The 17539-nt window shown below is 40.1% G+C and overlaps 1 protein-coding gene across 1 annotated transcript; it reads right to left on the bottom strand.

Moving 5' to 3' along the window:
• Positions 1 to 2123: 2123 nt before the first annotated feature.
• Positions 2124 to 12542, bottom strand: COQ10B (coenzyme Q10B). Its single transcript, XM_085066094.1, has 5 exons — positions 12422 to 12542; positions 9008 to 9154; positions 7357 to 7549; positions 4675 to 4776; positions 2124 to 2310 (listed from the first exon to the last, which is right to left on the bottom strand). The coding sequence occupies exons 1-5, from the start codon at positions 12475 to 12477 to the stop codon at positions 2143 to 2145; spliced, it is 666 nt and encodes a 221-aa protein (XP_084922220.1). The 5' UTR covers positions 12478 to 12542; the 3' UTR covers positions 2124 to 2142.
• Positions 12543 to 17539: the final 4997 nt, after the last annotated feature.

Below are 17539 nucleotides of genomic sequence, written 5' to 3'. Positions count from 1 at the left end.
CACTTGATATTCTATTTCAGAATTTCTTGGTGCTTGCCAGTACTAGGAAGAACTTGGAAGCCACTGTGCGTAAGACTAGACAATTGTGTACAAAGTAGGCAAGTAGAGTTATGTGACCTTTATGTAATAAACTGCTCAAAAGTTAAAAAATGTATCACCTTCTTCATCTGCACACAAAGCCATAGTTATGAGAGAGCCTGGACAGCCTGCTGCTTGTAAGATTTACTAGAAATTGACACTTATGCTTGAAAAAAAAGACAGGGCATTTCACTCCGAGAAACATTCCTTTGTCTAGAATGTTTCTCAGAAATGCAAGTGCTTTAATTTTAGTACGAAGTATCTAAGCTGAACTGCACTACAGTTCTTTGAAATATTAAACAATGCTCTGAAAACGAGGCACGTGCACTGACTTTCTTTTGCCCTGTCTATGTGGTTGTTTCACGTGCTGGAACAGGCCCAGTGTACCTGTCACAGTCCCGTGGGAAGGGAAGTGCCCTGAGGGTAAAACAGGTAAGGCTTTGCTAAGAAAGAGTTCTGGAGTTCAAAGAGTTCTTTTGCTCAGGTGTAGTATGTGATTACCTCGTCACCTTGAGCCTTCTGTTCTTACCTTCCTCCTTTCTGGTGAGGGGTGCAGGGTTTAGTTATTTTGCACTAGATGCTGCTTTACCCTTAGGAATGTTGCTTTGCTCCTTCCTGTGTTCTTTGACCTGGCGCAGCCAGTAACATCATGTAGAGTCTTTTCTGCTTTCCAGTGGGATCAGTGGTGTTCCCAAACTTGTGTATGTTTATCTCTGATTGCTTCAACAATCAAAATTGCTTTACACCTTCTCAGTTCTGTAAAAATTACCTTAATGCAGTTGTTGCTTTCCCCAGCTTCCATTGCCCTTAATAAGAACTATCCTTACACAAATGGGATGTGTGATATACTGATTTTAAGTAAAATGGTCTGAAACTGTTTCAGGGTTGTCTTTATTCTGAAACATACTTTTCTATGTTACTTACTATGCTGTTCTGTAGTAACCATATAGATTACATACACTGCAGAGAAAGGACCAGCTTCAGCACCTGGCCTGAAGCTTCACCTAATTTTGGTAAGGAAATTTGGTGATGCAAGGCAGCTTAAAGTCAGGATTTAGAATCTTCAAACCTATTCACTTGGTTTCTTCAGAGACTGGAAAGAGAGTATTTCAGGAATAGAAGTACAGAATGTGTATTTAATCAAGATGGCACTATCACAGTAGGAGTATGGTACTGAAAAACCTCAAAGAACTAAAGTTTAGTGTTCTCTTGTATGATTTATAGTGAGAGGTGGCCTTGGCTGTGCTTGTCTGTGGGAAGTGCAGGACCTTTTGTTCAGGGAAGATAGCACTGGTTCTTGTTCTCAAAGAGGTAACACTAGTTCTGAAGTGTACTGTTTGCATTAGATGAGATGTAAGTAACCAAAGTGCAATGTGTAACAGGGAAGGAATGGCAAGGGGCAAGTTCAACCTGCCAAATGTGCTGCAAATTCCAGACTGGTCCACTGGGAACCACTGGCTATAGCTGAGACTGCTGCACTCAAATTACAGTACTCCTTATGCACACCCCCTGCCTTTCATTCCTGAAAACTGGGGGAGTTCTCCAGCAGTTACAGGTTGCTCCAGGAGCAGCTGGACATTCCCGACTTACCTTTGCCATTCACTTGGATCAAAAGCACCACTACTTAATGGCTGCCAACTGTGCCATTCTCTGGGAAGCCAGTATGTCAGTTGGCTTCCTCTTGGGCAGAGCTGGCTGAGTTGCTGCTGTGAAGTTACATTCCCACAAAGTTGAGTTAATATATTACAGTGCTGATAAACCTCATGAGCTTGGCTAAGGCAGAGCTTGGGCTGTGATTCTAGGAGCTGTTTGGCGTTAAACGGCAGCCTGAGATAGCCTGGGTCACAGGAGTGCCAGGTGTCTGTTACTGATAAGGCTTTGAGCTGTACTTGATTGCAGCTTTTGAACATTGTATATAAATCTGGCTAAACAGGTGTGTTTGGAACAGTATAAGATCACACCCACAGCTCAGATAAGAAATAGATGCCCCAAAGCAGGAGCACAGCACTTTGTACAAATGAAGTGTACAAACAAGTTTATAGCTCAGGTTGTTACAGTTTCCCTTTACGTCTGGTGAACTTCATGCAACATCAGCTCCCGAGGGATGCTGGTTTCTGGGCCGTGGAGCTTGGATGCTCTTCTTTCAAAGGCAGCAACCATCTGCTTTACAACTTCATCAAAAAATAGTGTAGCAAGTTTTGAGTGTAGAAGTGAGCGAAATTCAAAGGAAATCTGTGTAAGGAAACAAAAGATAATTATTTTTCCTGTATCTACTGTTGTAAATGCTGTTACAAATAGACAACTTCATTAAAGAACCTCTAGTGAAGGCTGCAGGTAAGTTGTAGGACAACAGTTAAAACTGAGGAATAGGTGAGTGTAGCTGAAGAAATGCCATGTTCCTTGGACTGGTAACTGTCCCCCTGGGCTTTTCAATTAGAAGAATCATTCAGTTCTCTGAAGTAGTCATTTACACTTACCTAAACTGTCTTTTACTTAATAAGTGATGCATGATGAAAGAGGTTTGGGATAATGAAAAACTACTGACAAACAATAACTTGTTTTGTGCACAGAATTCACTTGGGGGGCAAAAGTTATCTGAAGAAATTCCTGCATGGCAAGACAACAGACTAACAGGTAAGCTGGAGCATGCCCAAGAAATTTAAAAGCGGCTTGAAATAGTTACCTATTAAATGCCAATATTTTAAGTCAGTCTTTCCTTATTGGTGGCAGTAGTTACAGTAGGTTCAAACAAGCAGTTTAATGACTAAAACTATGGATTTGGTTTGTGTGTCATATCTCACACCTGAACAGCTCCCACTCCCAACCTGACACGGGCAGTCAATGAAAGGGATTGGGATTTAAGTATTCTTTATCATTCCTGAGAAGTCAGGAGATTTAATGCCACAAGGAGCAAATACAGCCTCTCCCCGTTCCTTATGAGCAATGCATGTTAAAGGCAAAGCAGTAACACACAAGTAATTAAACAACTTTGCCTGTAAGCCAAGTGTAGCTTCATTTACATTGCTTGACCTGAAGCATCAGTAAAATTAATGTGCCTCTTGCAAGTCTGAGAGGTGTCATTTAGGGCATGCAGTGTTCTGCAGAGCAGGGATAATGAGTCTGACATCATGTTCAGCAATTATGTAAATCTTGAGGTACAGTATACATTAATGAAGTTTGCAGATGGTAAAAATGGTGGTGTGCTTCAGTCTATGAACCAAATAATTTCAGAACTGAAACCTAACTAGGAAAGTTCCCTGTTGTATGTGCATTGTCTCCTGGAGTCAGTTTGGCACAACAGGATACTGCAGTTTGTGGGAACCAGCATAGCCCAAAACTCAAATAACATTTTCTAAAGCAAACAAGCATTCTTGAAATCCAAGTTTGCTCTCAAATATCTGTAATTGTAAAAAAAAGCCTGTTTTGAGGAGTTTGTTGTGAATTGCTTATCATCCCTGCCTGCACATGCTCAGAGGCAAGGACCAGCAGGGCAGTCACTGGCAGGGGTTAAGCTCAGCTGACTGCATCAGCTTTTGCTGCCTCAAAACATGGTAAGCAGTAAAGATGTGTTCATAGTGTTTTGCCAAGAAAATGAAAATGTCCATATGAAGTTTGGTTTTTAATTCCCTTTAAATGAAGATCTTGGCCCGAAATGTCAAAATGTGGCTTTGGTTTGGTGAGGTATGGTGTTGATTCCTCGCAGAGCCTGTCCTTAGATTGTAGAGTTTAAACTGTTGTTTAGTTCAAGTCTTTTGCCTGATTTATCGCTTGGATTTATGTATTAGTGGAAAGAACTGACACTTATTTGCCTGAAGAAATTCAAATAACATGAGCAAATAACATGCAAACCATTAAAAAATGTGGCTGAGTGCCTGTAGATTAATTTTTACTCTTGAAGTGTAATACAGCAATAAGCTGTAAGTTAATAACCCAATGAGGTTAATGTGCTAGTTTAAACATACTCCAAAAGCTCTTTTTTTCTCTTTACTGAAGATAATTTTCAAAGCAGAGTGTTCCAGTAGATGGCAGCAAGATTAGCCCATCTCTGTGTACTTTTGCAGCCTTTTACAACCCCCAGCTCAATGCAACACCTACACTTTGTTACAAAATGCAAGAAAAGAATGTGATGACAGACAAAACACACAACATGGAAAAGCAGTAACTCAAATGGAAAACAACTTGTCTGGGAGTGAAATCAGGCTGAATCAGATACTGGATTTAAAGAGTTATTGTTTTGGGCTGGAGTGATACCCCATCATAGATTAGAGAGACAGAAATATTTAGCATTTCTCCTGTATTTGACTGTCTAAAAATTTCAGTGTGTTTAAAACTGTAGGGTGAGAGGTGCTTGTCCTAGACTGTTTTGTGATACATGGAGACCTCATAGAAGGCTGCTGTCTCTAAAGGACACTGAAGTGGTTTCCAGCAGTAAAGCTTGCAAAATATTTTTTGGACAGTATTGACTAAAGCTAACTTGTCTTCTGTGTATATGTGTTCAAAGAAATAGTAGAGGCATTTACAAAAGCCTCCACAGTTGAAGATAAGTATTTCTATGTGCTGCTCCTAGCATGTGGTAGTTTTAATTACCATACTTACTGAAAAATCCAATGTACATGTCCTTGGATAACCAGGGATACCTGGGCTCAAACGCCACACTGTTTCCAAGTGATTGAAGAGTTTTCCATCTGTGCATGATGCCTAAAACACAGTTTAAAAAATCAAGCTACAATTAGGCTTTTACAGATGCGACAAACAGGTATTACAAAGCTTGTGTTTGCATTTTGTTTAATAGTGATGGTCATGGCACAGTTAAAACTGTTCTTACAGCACAGCCAGAATGAGATCCCATATGCACAGTGTCATTTATGGCAAAATAACTGAAGTCCTTTCAAGGGAGAGAAAAAATTTGTGTGTTGAGTGTCATAAAACAGATCTGTGGCATGATGCATAGAACATCGTGCTGGCTGTATGCCAGGATTTTGAACAGCACTGCTTTAAGCAAAGGATATGGATATTTACTGGGGCCTGAGATAGAAATACTCTATTACATGTAGAGAATGTTTTATATACAGATCTGTAGACTGGTAGCTTTGGTCCACAGGAATGCTTAGCCTCTAGACAAATCTGATCAAAGACAAACTCCAAAGAACCTCTGTCACAAGATACTGTTGTGACCAAGAGCTGCCTTGAAGTCAGTACCACTACACACTCCAGCTCCTGATCAGCTTATATATTGGCTTTTGGTTCCTGGCAAGCTGTATTTAAATAATGCTTCAGGAGGGCTTGCAGACCAGCTTCCTTTAAAACAGGAAAATACTGGCTGTGGTTGGCTTTGTAGTTTTCATTACAAGAGGCTCTTTATTTTCACTCATTTTGCTTTTAACACATAGAGCTAATTTTGTGGGCTATATTTGTAATAGAAAAAGTTTGAAAGGCATACACTTCAAAATCATCCAAATACATAATGTCAACTGGCTTGGAATTTGTAGAGAAAATTTCTGTAACTTTTTTTTTTTTTTTTTACAAGTTCTTATCATTACCACAAGCAGCTCTGCTCCAACAGACTGCCCACAGGGAATAGATGTTGCTTGGGTTGGAAAGCTGTGGTAAGGTGAGTCATCTCAAAGACTAAGCACCAGCACAAAAATACCTACATTTTACTTTCTAGGAATGAGATAATGCAGGGCCTTGCTACTTCTGCATCAGAAAGGGAAGGAGTAGAGGGAAGATTAGACACAGAGACCTGGGCCTGCTTTTCCCTACTATACAGGAAGAATAGGAAAACTGCCATTGTGTCCCCCTTTCTCCCAGTCTTAAAAGTAGCAAACTCACTCCATGTTTTCCCCCTCAGCAAAAACTGCTGTTGATTTTTCCATTGTTTAAGCACTAAACAAAGGAAAAACCTTAAGCAACAAACCAATTCCAGTTTTGTGCCTGACCACCATGCAAGGTGCCTTTGCCTGGAGTTACTTGAGAGAACAGTGAAATAATCCAAGCACTTCTCTAGAAATGTTCCTGCAGTTCTATGGAGAAAATGTAAACCTCTAGGAAAAGAAATTGCAGCAGTGAAAAGGCTAATGAGTCTCGGGGGAGGAAATCTGAAGAAATGGTTTTCTCACCACTTTCGTGGGCTTTTTTCTGAGACAAGAATGCTTCTTTTGAGTTTTAAGAGGGGAAAAAGTTGGTAAGCCAATCTGATAGCTATGTGAAAGAAAAAAGCCTGTCTTATCAGGGAACAGAAGAAAAGGAAAGCTCTCAGCACATAAATCACAGATTTTCCATTATAGCTTCTCAACTTTTTTTTAATAAAGGAAGCAAAATTCTTTTTCTTTCCAGAATCAGTAAGGATACTGCATAAAGGCACTTTTCATATTCCTTTTCCAATTTACATCTCCCTGTACTTAAGAAAGTAATTTTCTGTTAAGTGTCTCCTATTCGGAAGCTTAGAAAAGAATAGTGAAATAGGATTCTCAAACAATTACCTTGAACAGCAATCAGCTGCTATAATTTCCACTAATTATTCCAAACCAATCAGGATCTGCCAAAGAACAGGCAGTTTTGCTATAAGGAATCTGTTTTGAGCAATTCTTTACCAAAACAGATTTGAACATATAAGGCAGACAGTTAGAAGATCCAGGCATCATTTAAAGTGTCTTCCTTGACACTTTTCTACTTTTCTCTTAATTATTGCCCTTGAAAAGCTGAAATGAGAAATACAGCTGCCTTCTTCTGAACAAATTAATTGTAAAAAAATTACTTTACATCCACACTTCTGTCTTCTCATCAATATACTGAATAACAATCTCTTCAGCACATCCTACACTTTAAAGCTTTTCATATTAACTAGTTAAAATCGTGAGAAGAAAAGTAAAGACACACAGCAATTTTGTATTAATTAATGCATCAGAAGCTAGAGTTTTCAGATAGCTTTTAACTGAGTACTAATTTTGCATTTAGAGAGGTTTGGACAAAATTATTTAAAAAAAAAACCAAGCAAAAATATTATATCTTCATTTAATGGCTGCTTGCTTTTCTAGCAAAGGCAAATTAAAAAGCAATTCCCTCTCCTCCCTCATGAGGCAGGTTATGTTTTAAAAGGACATTCAAATTCTCCCCAGTTTATCTGAAGTCTTTGAAGAAAAGCAACACAAGTTTTGAGCCACACAAAGAACTTCCAGCATTGATTTTGTTTTGAAGCAGAATGTTCCTGGAATATTCAAATTTCAACAAACAAAAGTTAAGGAAAGTTATGGTTAAGAGAAAAAAAAATGCAGTTACCTTAACTAGATGTGGTCTCACTAGGGTTACAATTGACGTGTATCTCTCTACTACAGGAGGGAATCCTATTTCTAGCCGTGCTTTGCAGTACCCAGAGCGCTTGGAGAGTATGTCTGACTTGTTACACCAAGGAACAAACAGCTTGTAATTCTCCACAACAGCAACAACCTCATACATTTCCTGCATGGAGTACCTGGAAACAGGCACATGAACATTACAGTTACCAGGTATTTTAACTTCAAATTCAGTATTAAAAAGTTTCAAAGTTGGTATACATGGCATAGGCAGTTGGAAGGTGGACATGGTCACTACCACTGATTATGGAAATTGAAAAGGCAGCTTTTCTAATTAAGAGGAAAGAAAAGTAATACACTGGTAATTACTTTTGCATAAAGAAGCAAAATAACACATACCATCCAGCAGTAACGTCAGTGAATAATTAACCTAGTGCCTGCTACTTTCTGCAGTATCAGGTAAATATGCATAATTTTCAAATGCAGACATTTTTTTCCGGCACAGCTGTGTCTTCATTTAGGTGGATCTTGGACATTCCACCAAAAAAAAATCCACACTTTGTGGCTACCAAGACAAGGTGTACCAAAACTCAAGTACTATATTTCATAAGGTTTAAACAGAGAAGCACTACCTTCCTTATTTTAGCCCAAGTGGAAAAGCTTAATTAAAAAATAGATGCAATGGAAAAACCTCCCAGCATCACAGAATGGCTGAGGTTGGAAGGGACCTCTGGACCTTATCTTGTCCAACACCCCTGCTGAAGCAGGATATTGAAATCAGATTAAACAATATTAAGGCAACATTTCAGTTGATTCTACTGTAACATGGCATAGTAGTACATAGCTATGGTTTTTAATTTTTCATTCTGACTCCGAAAGAGATGGGATTAAGCATGTGCCTAATTTCCTTTAAAATAAAGCATGTGTTCAACAGTACCCAGCCATGAGGACTATTGGACAAAGGCCCTTTTTAAGTGACTAGGCAAGATGTGTTGCAGTTCACAAACTATCACATAAAGGAATGTTAAGTATAGTTAAAAAAATATGCTAATAAACAGTTCATACTGTTGCGGACCAGAGATCGGGGGCAGATCCCAGTACCATTAAAAGAACTGGGATTTTCCCACTAGCTCCAAGGCAAATAAGATTTCAAAATCTTTTTCTGTGTCTAAGTTTCTTCATCACACAACCAATTATTTTTCTCCTTTTAAAGAAAGAAGAAAATCTTGAGAAATATAATGTAAGTGCAAACATTAGTATGTATTTGGGAGAGAATGGAACAGAGTTTTCACACCTGTTGGTTTATTCACATTTGACTGGATGAACTCATTAGTTATTATTCTATTTCAAAGTTGGTTTTGTTTTATCATGGAATAGAACAGTTATTTCTGCTGTTTCTTGCTATGGCCCAAGGCCTTTGGGTTCCTAAATTTTTTATACTCAATTTCAGGCTGCTCAACCTGATCTTTTCAAATTCTGAAAGTCCAAACTCCTTTCTAGGCTCCATCTGGGCAGAGTCATAGGGACATATATCTTGAGGGATACTCAGTCTTCTGAACTACTAGTGTTTTGGATTAGTTACAGCAAATACAAAATCAGTAAGCATTTAAAGTCTCTTTTAACAGTTTTATACAAACCCTATAATTCTTCTTTCAGAATATTCTTTTCTTTTATTTATTAGTGGTGCAGCAACATTGAAGAAATTCCTTGAAAAAGTATGGCTCATTACAGGTACTTGCAAAGGAGCAGTTCTGGTCATCAGAATACCACAAGAAGCCAAATGCCTGAAACAGGGAAAATGCTTTTAGATGTGTTTCATATCAGCAGAAAAAATAACAATGCATTCAGGTGAGACAATCAATCTGTTGTATAACATTCCAGAAAATGTCAGCCAGATGGAAAACAAAGGCTTGTAACAATATACAAACTGTCAAAACCACCAAGGGACACCTTTTTTTTTTCTCTTAAGAGAAACTAAAAATAGCCTCCAGCCATGACAAAAGTAACTGGCAGAGTGAAATACAAAGGGCCTCATTCAACACTGCTTTCATGGCAGCTTGAGTTCTCGTTCAAGTCTCACATGCACTTACTTAGTTTGCAGAACAGGCTTTCTTGATAGCAACATCAGGGCATAGTTTGCAATACTTTATCCTTTTGGAATACACAAAGTAGAAATACAAATTTCTATCTCTTTCACGTGGAGATAGAAAGCTGAAGTCTGCTATAATCCCTCTGCTGCCACCCTTCTCTTCAAAGGACAGTTTCATTTTGAAAGTTCTTACAGAAGGTGCATTGTTTACTCAGCTTTCAACATTTCCTTCAGAAAGTATCGTCAGAACTTTGGACACAGTAAGTAAAACTTAACAAATTAACTTTAAAAGTATTAGTAATTCTAGGATTGCTCTTCAGTGTTCTCTGGGAAGATCTGCACAGTTTTGTGAAATAATTGATTTTGCTTAGATCAAATCAATTAAGATGCAAAATGCTGCCTCAAAAGCTCTGAGTTTTGGCACCAGGAAAGTAAAATGCCACTATTTGCCCTCAATGACTCTACAAATATAAGCTAAAGAGTAACCCAGGTCTTACACTGAAATTTCTCTAATTACACAATCAGGACTATACTTCTGGCTTTTTTTTTTTTTTTACCAAGTACCAAATTAGTCAGCAAATTAGTATCCAATTTTGAATGATTAAAATTAACAATATGTTCTTTTAAAATCAACATAACCTAGAATTCTAAAGAAATACCATAGTTACCCATGACTGAGTACATAATCTTATATGGTCTCTAAATATAGAGACAGGTAAATAATAAATTGGTATTGAGTTTAGAGGAAAATAATCATCATTAGCAGCTGGTTAGAAACAATCTGTACGGACTCTAAAAACCAACTATATAACTGGGATAGGAAGCGTGATGACTAACAACACAACTTGTAATCACTGCAGCTGAAAACAAACTAAGATGGGATAGAAGCATTTTGTCAAAATTAAGAAAGGATAGGTCCACTTTAAAAGCCTTTAGACAACTCTGCAAATGTTTCTAACAGTATCTCAAAGGATGTGGACAAAGTCTGCTTTTTTCCACACAGACTGTACAAGACTGTTAAGGAAAAGCTTTGACAGGAATGCTGGAATGCTGCCAGTAACATTGCAGCTGCCTCAACCAGATTCACCAAAGATGTTCAGATGTTTGGAGCAGACCTCATTCTGCACAGCTGATTTAAATTCCTTTATCTGGGGCTATGTACAGGACACAGTCCAAACCAGTCACCAGGTTTTGCCTCTTGGTTTGTTTTTTACTGTAATGCTGTGCCAGTCTATTGTTTCATACAGTTTTATCTAAACTTGTTTCAGCCACAAGGCTGAAAAACAATCCCTACAAATAATCTCTCAGCTGCTGAAAGACAATGTCCTTTTCACAATTACAGTGCCATTCGAGGAAGGCGAGGTTAAGAGGTTTTAATGCTAACAGGTGTGGTGAGACTCCATCCCTCTCCCAATTTTATCTGAAGAACAGATGCTGTGAGAATGCGCTGGCTGGGTCCCAGTTCAGGGAAGCAGATCTCTTTAAGAAATCCCTCGGTTTCTGTGGACTGTGTTCACATATTTTGGTGAACCTGACTTGAACCACTGAAGAAAAGCCAAGTCCATTCTAGAATTCAGACACCCCTGCCCCCTCTGTATTTATCCTCTGCCAGTAACAGAATCATCTCCACTCCCGCTGCTCTCACTGGCATCACTCACTCTGCCACTCTCTGCTTTCTCCCTAAGCACCTGAGGACTGATCACAGTACCAGCCAACTTCCATGACCTGAAAAGGAAGTATTTCTCGTATATGACATGCACATGTAAGTGATCCATATTCAGTGATTTTTTTTTTAATAGCTACACAATTTTATATGCCTAAAGATTAACATTTTTGAAAAAAGGGCTCTCTTAACCCCTCAGTGTAAAGACTGAAATTAGTGCAAGAAGGATGCCAGGGCAATTGTGTTTACTGTCCCCCAGCTGATATTTCCATCAGGTTAGTGATATCTGATGGGGATTTTACGGTCTGTGAGACACAAGTTGATCCCATTCAAATTCCTTGCCAACAGCTGTTCATGTCCCAAAAAACTGAGTGTCCCATCAAGTGTCCTTGTTAGCATCTCAGTCTAAATAAGCATACGGGACTAATTTACCACCTGAGCCCTTGAAGCCTTCTACTGAGCACATGAGGATCTGCCGAGCTGGCAGCAGGCACAGAGTGTGCTCCGGGGACAACAGCAGGAGAGCAGCATCCCCACCTCCAAGGCGACAAGTAACACAGCACTGGGTTTGATCCAGCTTGTGCTTGCTTCAAACCAGCTGCCAGATCCCTGCAGCTTCCACTAGAAACATTTTTAAACATAGTTTGCAAGCAGTTACTTAATGGGTTTCCTTATACCAAACACCCTTCCAGCAACTGATTTTTGCCCTGGAGACTCTAATAAATTACTTTTTAAAACAGCAATTTTGTTTGCCAGGACTGAAAGAATTTAATATTGCAAACACAGCCCTAAGATTATACCACGAAGCATATACAGTAAAAAACGTGGTCCGATGTTACATTATACCACTGCACAGTTAACAGTTTTGTCAAATGACTGCATGAAATTTGACATCATGAACCAATCTCTATTCCACTTTTTGACAGTTTTTATGAGGATGACAGAGTTTGATAAAGAAACACAGCAGCACTGCCATAACGGTGGTAACAGGTGAACTTTTATACTAAGAGTTTCAAATTGCACTCTGTCTCATCTGCTTGCTCTTTTTTTCTTTCACTTCTAAGGTTAACTCTTCCCCAAAGCACATTGTTTTTCTCAAGTTGTTGCAGCACGTGCTCAGGTGAAAAGGAACACTATCTGAAGCGGAAAACATTCGGGCTCTTCCCCGAGTTTTTAATTCCTTTGACGCATCGCTCCCAACTCTGCCACCGGCTCGGGCAAAGAAGAGGCGCCTTTCTAACCACCAAACCAGCCCCTCTGTCTCTCGCTCCCGCGGTCACCGCGCCTCGCCCCGCGTACCTGGCGGCGGCCGCTCCGGCCAGCGCCCTGCCGAGCGCCGCGCCGCTCCGCGCCATCGCTGCCGCGCCTGTGCCCGCCCGTGCGCCGCGGGGCTGCCCGCCCTGCCGCGGGGCCGCGCCGCTCCGCCCCATTGGCCCCGCGCGGCCATCATCGCGCTTGGGAAGGCGGGGCGGCCCGCGAGCGGCGGGAGCGGCCGCGTGCCTGTCCGCGTGTCCGTCCCCGTGCTTGTCCCCGTGCCTGTCCCCGTGCCTGTGCCCGTGCCCCGCAGAGCGCCTGACCCGGGGATCCGCGGGAGGAGTCGCTGGAGTTTGTCCCGTTTCTGCTCGGTGCGCGCTCAAGGTTACAGTCATCGTCAGCTGAACAGTACGGCCCCGGAGCTGGCTGCAATCACAGAGCGCCGTTTGACCGCCAGTTGAAACAAAGAACTCATTACCTGACGCTTTCTCGTAATTCACCGTTCCAATAGACTCCCTCAAGGAAAGCGTGTTTTACAATTACACTGCGATTGGAGACAGTGTTTAACTCATCACACATTTAATATCTTGTGTAATATGCTTTACATATAAATTGTTAAAAGGTAAGAGTGCAAAATCTATTTCCATAAAATAGTTTGGGTTTGTTGTTTGTTTGTTTTTTAATTTAGTACCAGGCATACTCTTGATCGGGAATCTTGAACTAAGAGTAGTATTTACGCATCCTGAACTTGAACATGTGTCTGGGCTGTATGCAGTAGAAAACCAGCCTGGATACACTGCCAGCAATGTCCCTTCAACCATGAGAGGAACCCATTCCCACCCATTTAAATACAACTAGAATTTTACACCCGATGTAAATGAACCAATTTTAGTTCAAGCTGTTGAATGCTGAATGCATTAAGAAGTGAGGAGATTTCTGGACAGAAACAACAGTTCAACTGTATAAGCCTCCAACAACATCCTCTTCAGAAAAGTGCTCCTTTTAATTATCCCAGCATCCTTGCCATTAGCAAAACCATTCATTATTAAATAAAAACACCACCAATTTGGATGACAGAGACTAATTGGAACAGCTTTTACTTTAACACCTCAGGGTATGGTGTTTTTCAGATAAGCTGCCCTGCAGCATGTTTCTATTAATTTGATGAAAAACAGAAACAAGTGAAAACCTATGTTCTCCAGTGCATGTAAAAAACAAACTGCAAAGCCAGAAATACAAACAAATCCCCAATCCTATCTTGTCCTCCCCTCCTCTAACCCTTATTGCTAACCTCATCTCTGTGTTTTGCAGTTTGCACGAGTGCTGCTGTTATTTGCTGGATTCTGTTCCTGTGTGTTCTGTCTCTTCTAGCTTGCTCTGTGGATCAGGAATTACCTCTTAGAGAGTGATGCTTTTTAGTGTTTAGAATAACTGAAGAGTCAAGTGTTGAGAAGTCCAAGGTGATGGATGTCTAAGGCACTTTGAGGGTTTTTTGTCTTTTGTTTTCTCTTGTCAGGCTCAGGATTAAAATTCTTAAACCTTGCTTGATACTTGTTGCTGGAAGAGAGAGTTGCATTTATTAATTTTGACAGGTAGAATTGCCCAAATTAATCCATAGCACTAGAGGGATGCGAGACATTTCTGATTGGATGTATTGTATGACCACACAGATTTTTTTTTCCTAAATGCTATTTTTTTAACACTACCAGCATGAGGTTAGGTTTAAATTCTGGTTATGACGTTTATACTATTAAAACCAATTAAGAATATTAAGGACTCCTTTCAGTGGGCAAAGAGTCATCTTTGATGAGAAGAACATATCCCTGTGTAAAAAAAGGCTATTGTTTACGCAATTTATTTAGCTCTATTCCTACAGATAACTGAAAAGAGCAGCTGGTTTAGTATGTTCCTTAGGCAGCCAAAGATATGCTGAGTAAGGCAAAAATATAGCCATTGTATTCCTGTTTATAAATGAGTTTTGAATAATATTTGCCTTTGAAAGATCTCAAACATCTCGCAATTATACATGTAGGCTGGGAAAAATGATCTACAAGCATGGGTGATAATTAAGTTGCTACTTACATGATCTGCAAATGATGCAGCTAGGAATTAAGGGCAAATTTACTATTTCACACTCAGGTGGATTAATCAGGAGGTAAAATATAAATCATATAAATTTTCTTATATTTCGTATAGCACCAGAGAACTTGGTGTCAGTAATAATTGAAGTATTTGGCTGTAAACCTGTTGTGTAAAGGATTAGACTTGTTAGACCTTCGTAAGATTTTGGTGGGCCTGTAAATCCAAAAGAGGTTTAAATCTCAAGTGCATACTTGCTCACAGCCAGTTTTGAAATCCAGCTGCTCTGTTTTTACTCTGTCCCACTTCCAAAATAGTACTGTCTGTATTTATTTAACTGCTAAGGAAGAACATGATCTGCACTAAACATGCAGACCCTGGGCTCAGCTGGGGCAGGCAGGGGGAGGATTGCTGCCTGAGAAGGGCCATGTTTGCAGCAGCCCTTACCCAACTGCCCTGCCCCTGCCAGCCCTGGGCAGCTGGGCTAGCTGGGACACAGGGCCTGAACCCTGGCTCCTCTTGGCATAAAATCTACAAAAAGACCCTCAGACTCCCTCAGGGGAGCCCACAGGACTGTGGGAGTGTTGGGAAATATATCAGGTTAAAAATTTTGTATAACTTAAGTCAAAAAGTTCTGCTTATCTTTACCCGGAAAAAGGAATTTTAGGTTTCTTCCAGGGCACTGTTGTACCAGATGAGGTCTGGTGGACTCAGCATATTAACGGACTGGGAGTAACCCAAAGATAAAGGTAATCAGCAGACCATCAGCGGGACATCAGTGGCTATCTAAAACCCCAGACCACCTCCAGCAAGAGTGAGGACATCCTGGCCCGGAAAGGGACTGATAAGAAAAACTGAAGAATGAAGAATCTAGTTAGTATCAGAGGTGAGAAAATTCAGATCCAATGAGAAACTGAATATCGAGGGTTTGCTCAACTTTAAATCAATGAACACTGATCCAATACTTTCCTATGTATTTTTACTGTATAAAATATCTGAGAAATCGAGTAAAAGCTATGTATCCTGGAATGATTCTCTCTGCACACTCGGGCTACGTATGGATGAGATGATTTCTGTGGTACATCCTGGCCAGAACAACATCCTGGCCAGATAATAAAGTAATGCCTTGACTCTCTAACATTAAAAATGCTGTTGGAGGGTTTTTTGTTTTTCCAGCAGATTCGGTGACAGGAGCACAGATGACAGCCACATCCCGTTTGATTTATGTTCCTCAGCCCATCCTTACCAGCAGTGACACACAAAGCAGGGGTGGTTTGTGTTCAGGTTAAGCACGTCCTGCAGAACGCAAAGCAGCCCTCATTTGAACCCCTCCAAAAAGCTTATCATCCAAAGCACGTTTTTTTAACTCACTGGCGTTCCAATGACAAAAAAGATTCTTTCTACATCATTCTTTCTTGACATCAGAAGCAAAAATGGGACTGGAAGAGATTTTATTTTGAGCTATTTTTTTCTTGCTCATATTGTGTGAGAAGTTTCTACAGAGTTGAAAGATGGCTGCTGTTGTTAAATATTTCCTCTCTTTGTTTTAAGAACTTTTGCCCTTGTCTTTAATGGACACATGAATGTCAGTGAACTGGCACATGAAGCTAAGCACAGACATGGGGTAGAATGAAGAACTAGGAGTTTAGACCAGGTTTGTAGCTTTTTGCATAATGTCAGGACATTGTACAATTCTTAATAACATTGGGTGTGGGGAAAAAAAACGAATACAAAGTTATTTTTGGAAGAACCAGCATGAGGGTATAGAAAAAAGTCTGCATTCTTTGAGTGAACTAGTGCCAGAAACTTCTACTGGCACAATAAGTGGGGTCAGTCAAGAACAGGCAAAGAGTCTGGATACTTCTTTCAGCAGCAGTGCCAGCTCGTGACAGCTTAAGCTGTCCCATGAAATTGGACCTGAATCTTATGTAAAGCAGGACCTCGAAGGTGTGTAATTTAAGTATGATTCCAGATCTACAAAGTTTATGGGCTCTTAAATCCAATCTCTTTCAAATCCATAGAGGAATCTGTGTGAACTGTGTGCACATGTGTATGTGTGGAAAAGGAATGGGAACTTGGGCAGGCTAAGTAGGACTGGCAAACCACTAGGTAACAGCCCTGTCCACATCCTGTGGAAGCTGTGTGATAGAGTTTATGTTCAGGAGGCAAAAGTACTTATTCAGGGCTTTGACAGGCAGAGACAAAGAATCCAGAGCAGCATACAGAATTTGGTGGAAAAACACGGAAGAGACACAAGCACAAAGCAGTTTTCTCATTGTTCATCACAGCACAATTCCTGTTAGGTCTCCCAACACATAACTCCCCTTCATGTGTGAAATGGCATATTCCAAAATGACTGCTTTAAAATGTTCCTTGGGACCTCATCCCTGAGCTCAGTTCTGTTTAATAACAGAGGAAATGAAATATTGCAACTACTCTGCTTAACGTAAGTTGGAAGTCTGGCTGAAGAAACAAGAGAAAGTTACTGCAAATTGATCTTCGTAGTGAATCTGAGCATGTGACATTTACTTAAAATAGTTACATGCATTAAATTCTTGCAGTAGGGAATTAGTTTGCCTCAACCTTACTGTCACATGTCCCTGGGCAGCTTGGTAAATATCTCCTTTTGTAGCCTATGAGTATGCACAAGTGTATCTTTCTAGAAATGCAGACTGTGAGTTTAATGGCACTGAGAATAAAGAACCAGAAGACCTTCTGCACCCTCAATTGACAGCTGTTCTTAGGAACATTTGAGTACACATAGTTATGTAAATTATTACAAGCAGAGCTGTTCAACAAACTCCTGCAAACCAATCAATACAAAGCAAAGACACACAGACCTTTAGATCAGTTGGTTAATCAAATATACATGTTAACACAAAAACATGAGCTTCACATTATTTTCTTTAAGACAACCTTCAAAAAGCCATAATGTGAATTACCACCTTTCATAAGGGGAATGATTAGTGGGGAGTCTATATGCGTTTTGCCATCATGCATTTATTGCCCTTCTTGGAAATAGTTTGTGCATTTTACCTTGTCTAAAGTTCTCAAGTTGACTTCACTTCTTACAAAGGCTTCTGA

This window comes from Lichenostomus cassidix, chromosome 7 (genome assembly GCF_008360975.1).
Source record: "Lichenostomus cassidix isolate B80296 chromosome 7, HeHo_3.0, whole genome shotgun sequence".
Taxonomy (NCBI): Eukaryota; Metazoa; Chordata; class Aves; order Passeriformes; family Meliphagidae; genus Lichenostomus; species Lichenostomus cassidix.
The sequence above is the reverse complement of the archived record's forward strand: the minus strand, read 5'-3'. Positions and strand labels throughout refer to the sequence as shown.

Coding starts and splice junctions, on each gene's coding strand:
- COQ10B (XM_085066094.1), bottom strand. CDS start 12,477: ATGGCGCGGAGCGGCGCGGCGCTCGGCAGGGCGCTGGCCGGAGCGGCC. Junction 7,550..9,007: donor TCTGAAAGAAGAATTATAGG/GTTTGTATAAAA, acceptor GCCTGTTTCCAG/GTACTCCATGCAGGAAATGT. Junction 2,311..4,674: donor CATGTACATTGGATTTTTCA/GTAAGTATGGTA, acceptor TTCCTTACACAG/ATTTCCTTTGAATTTCGCTC.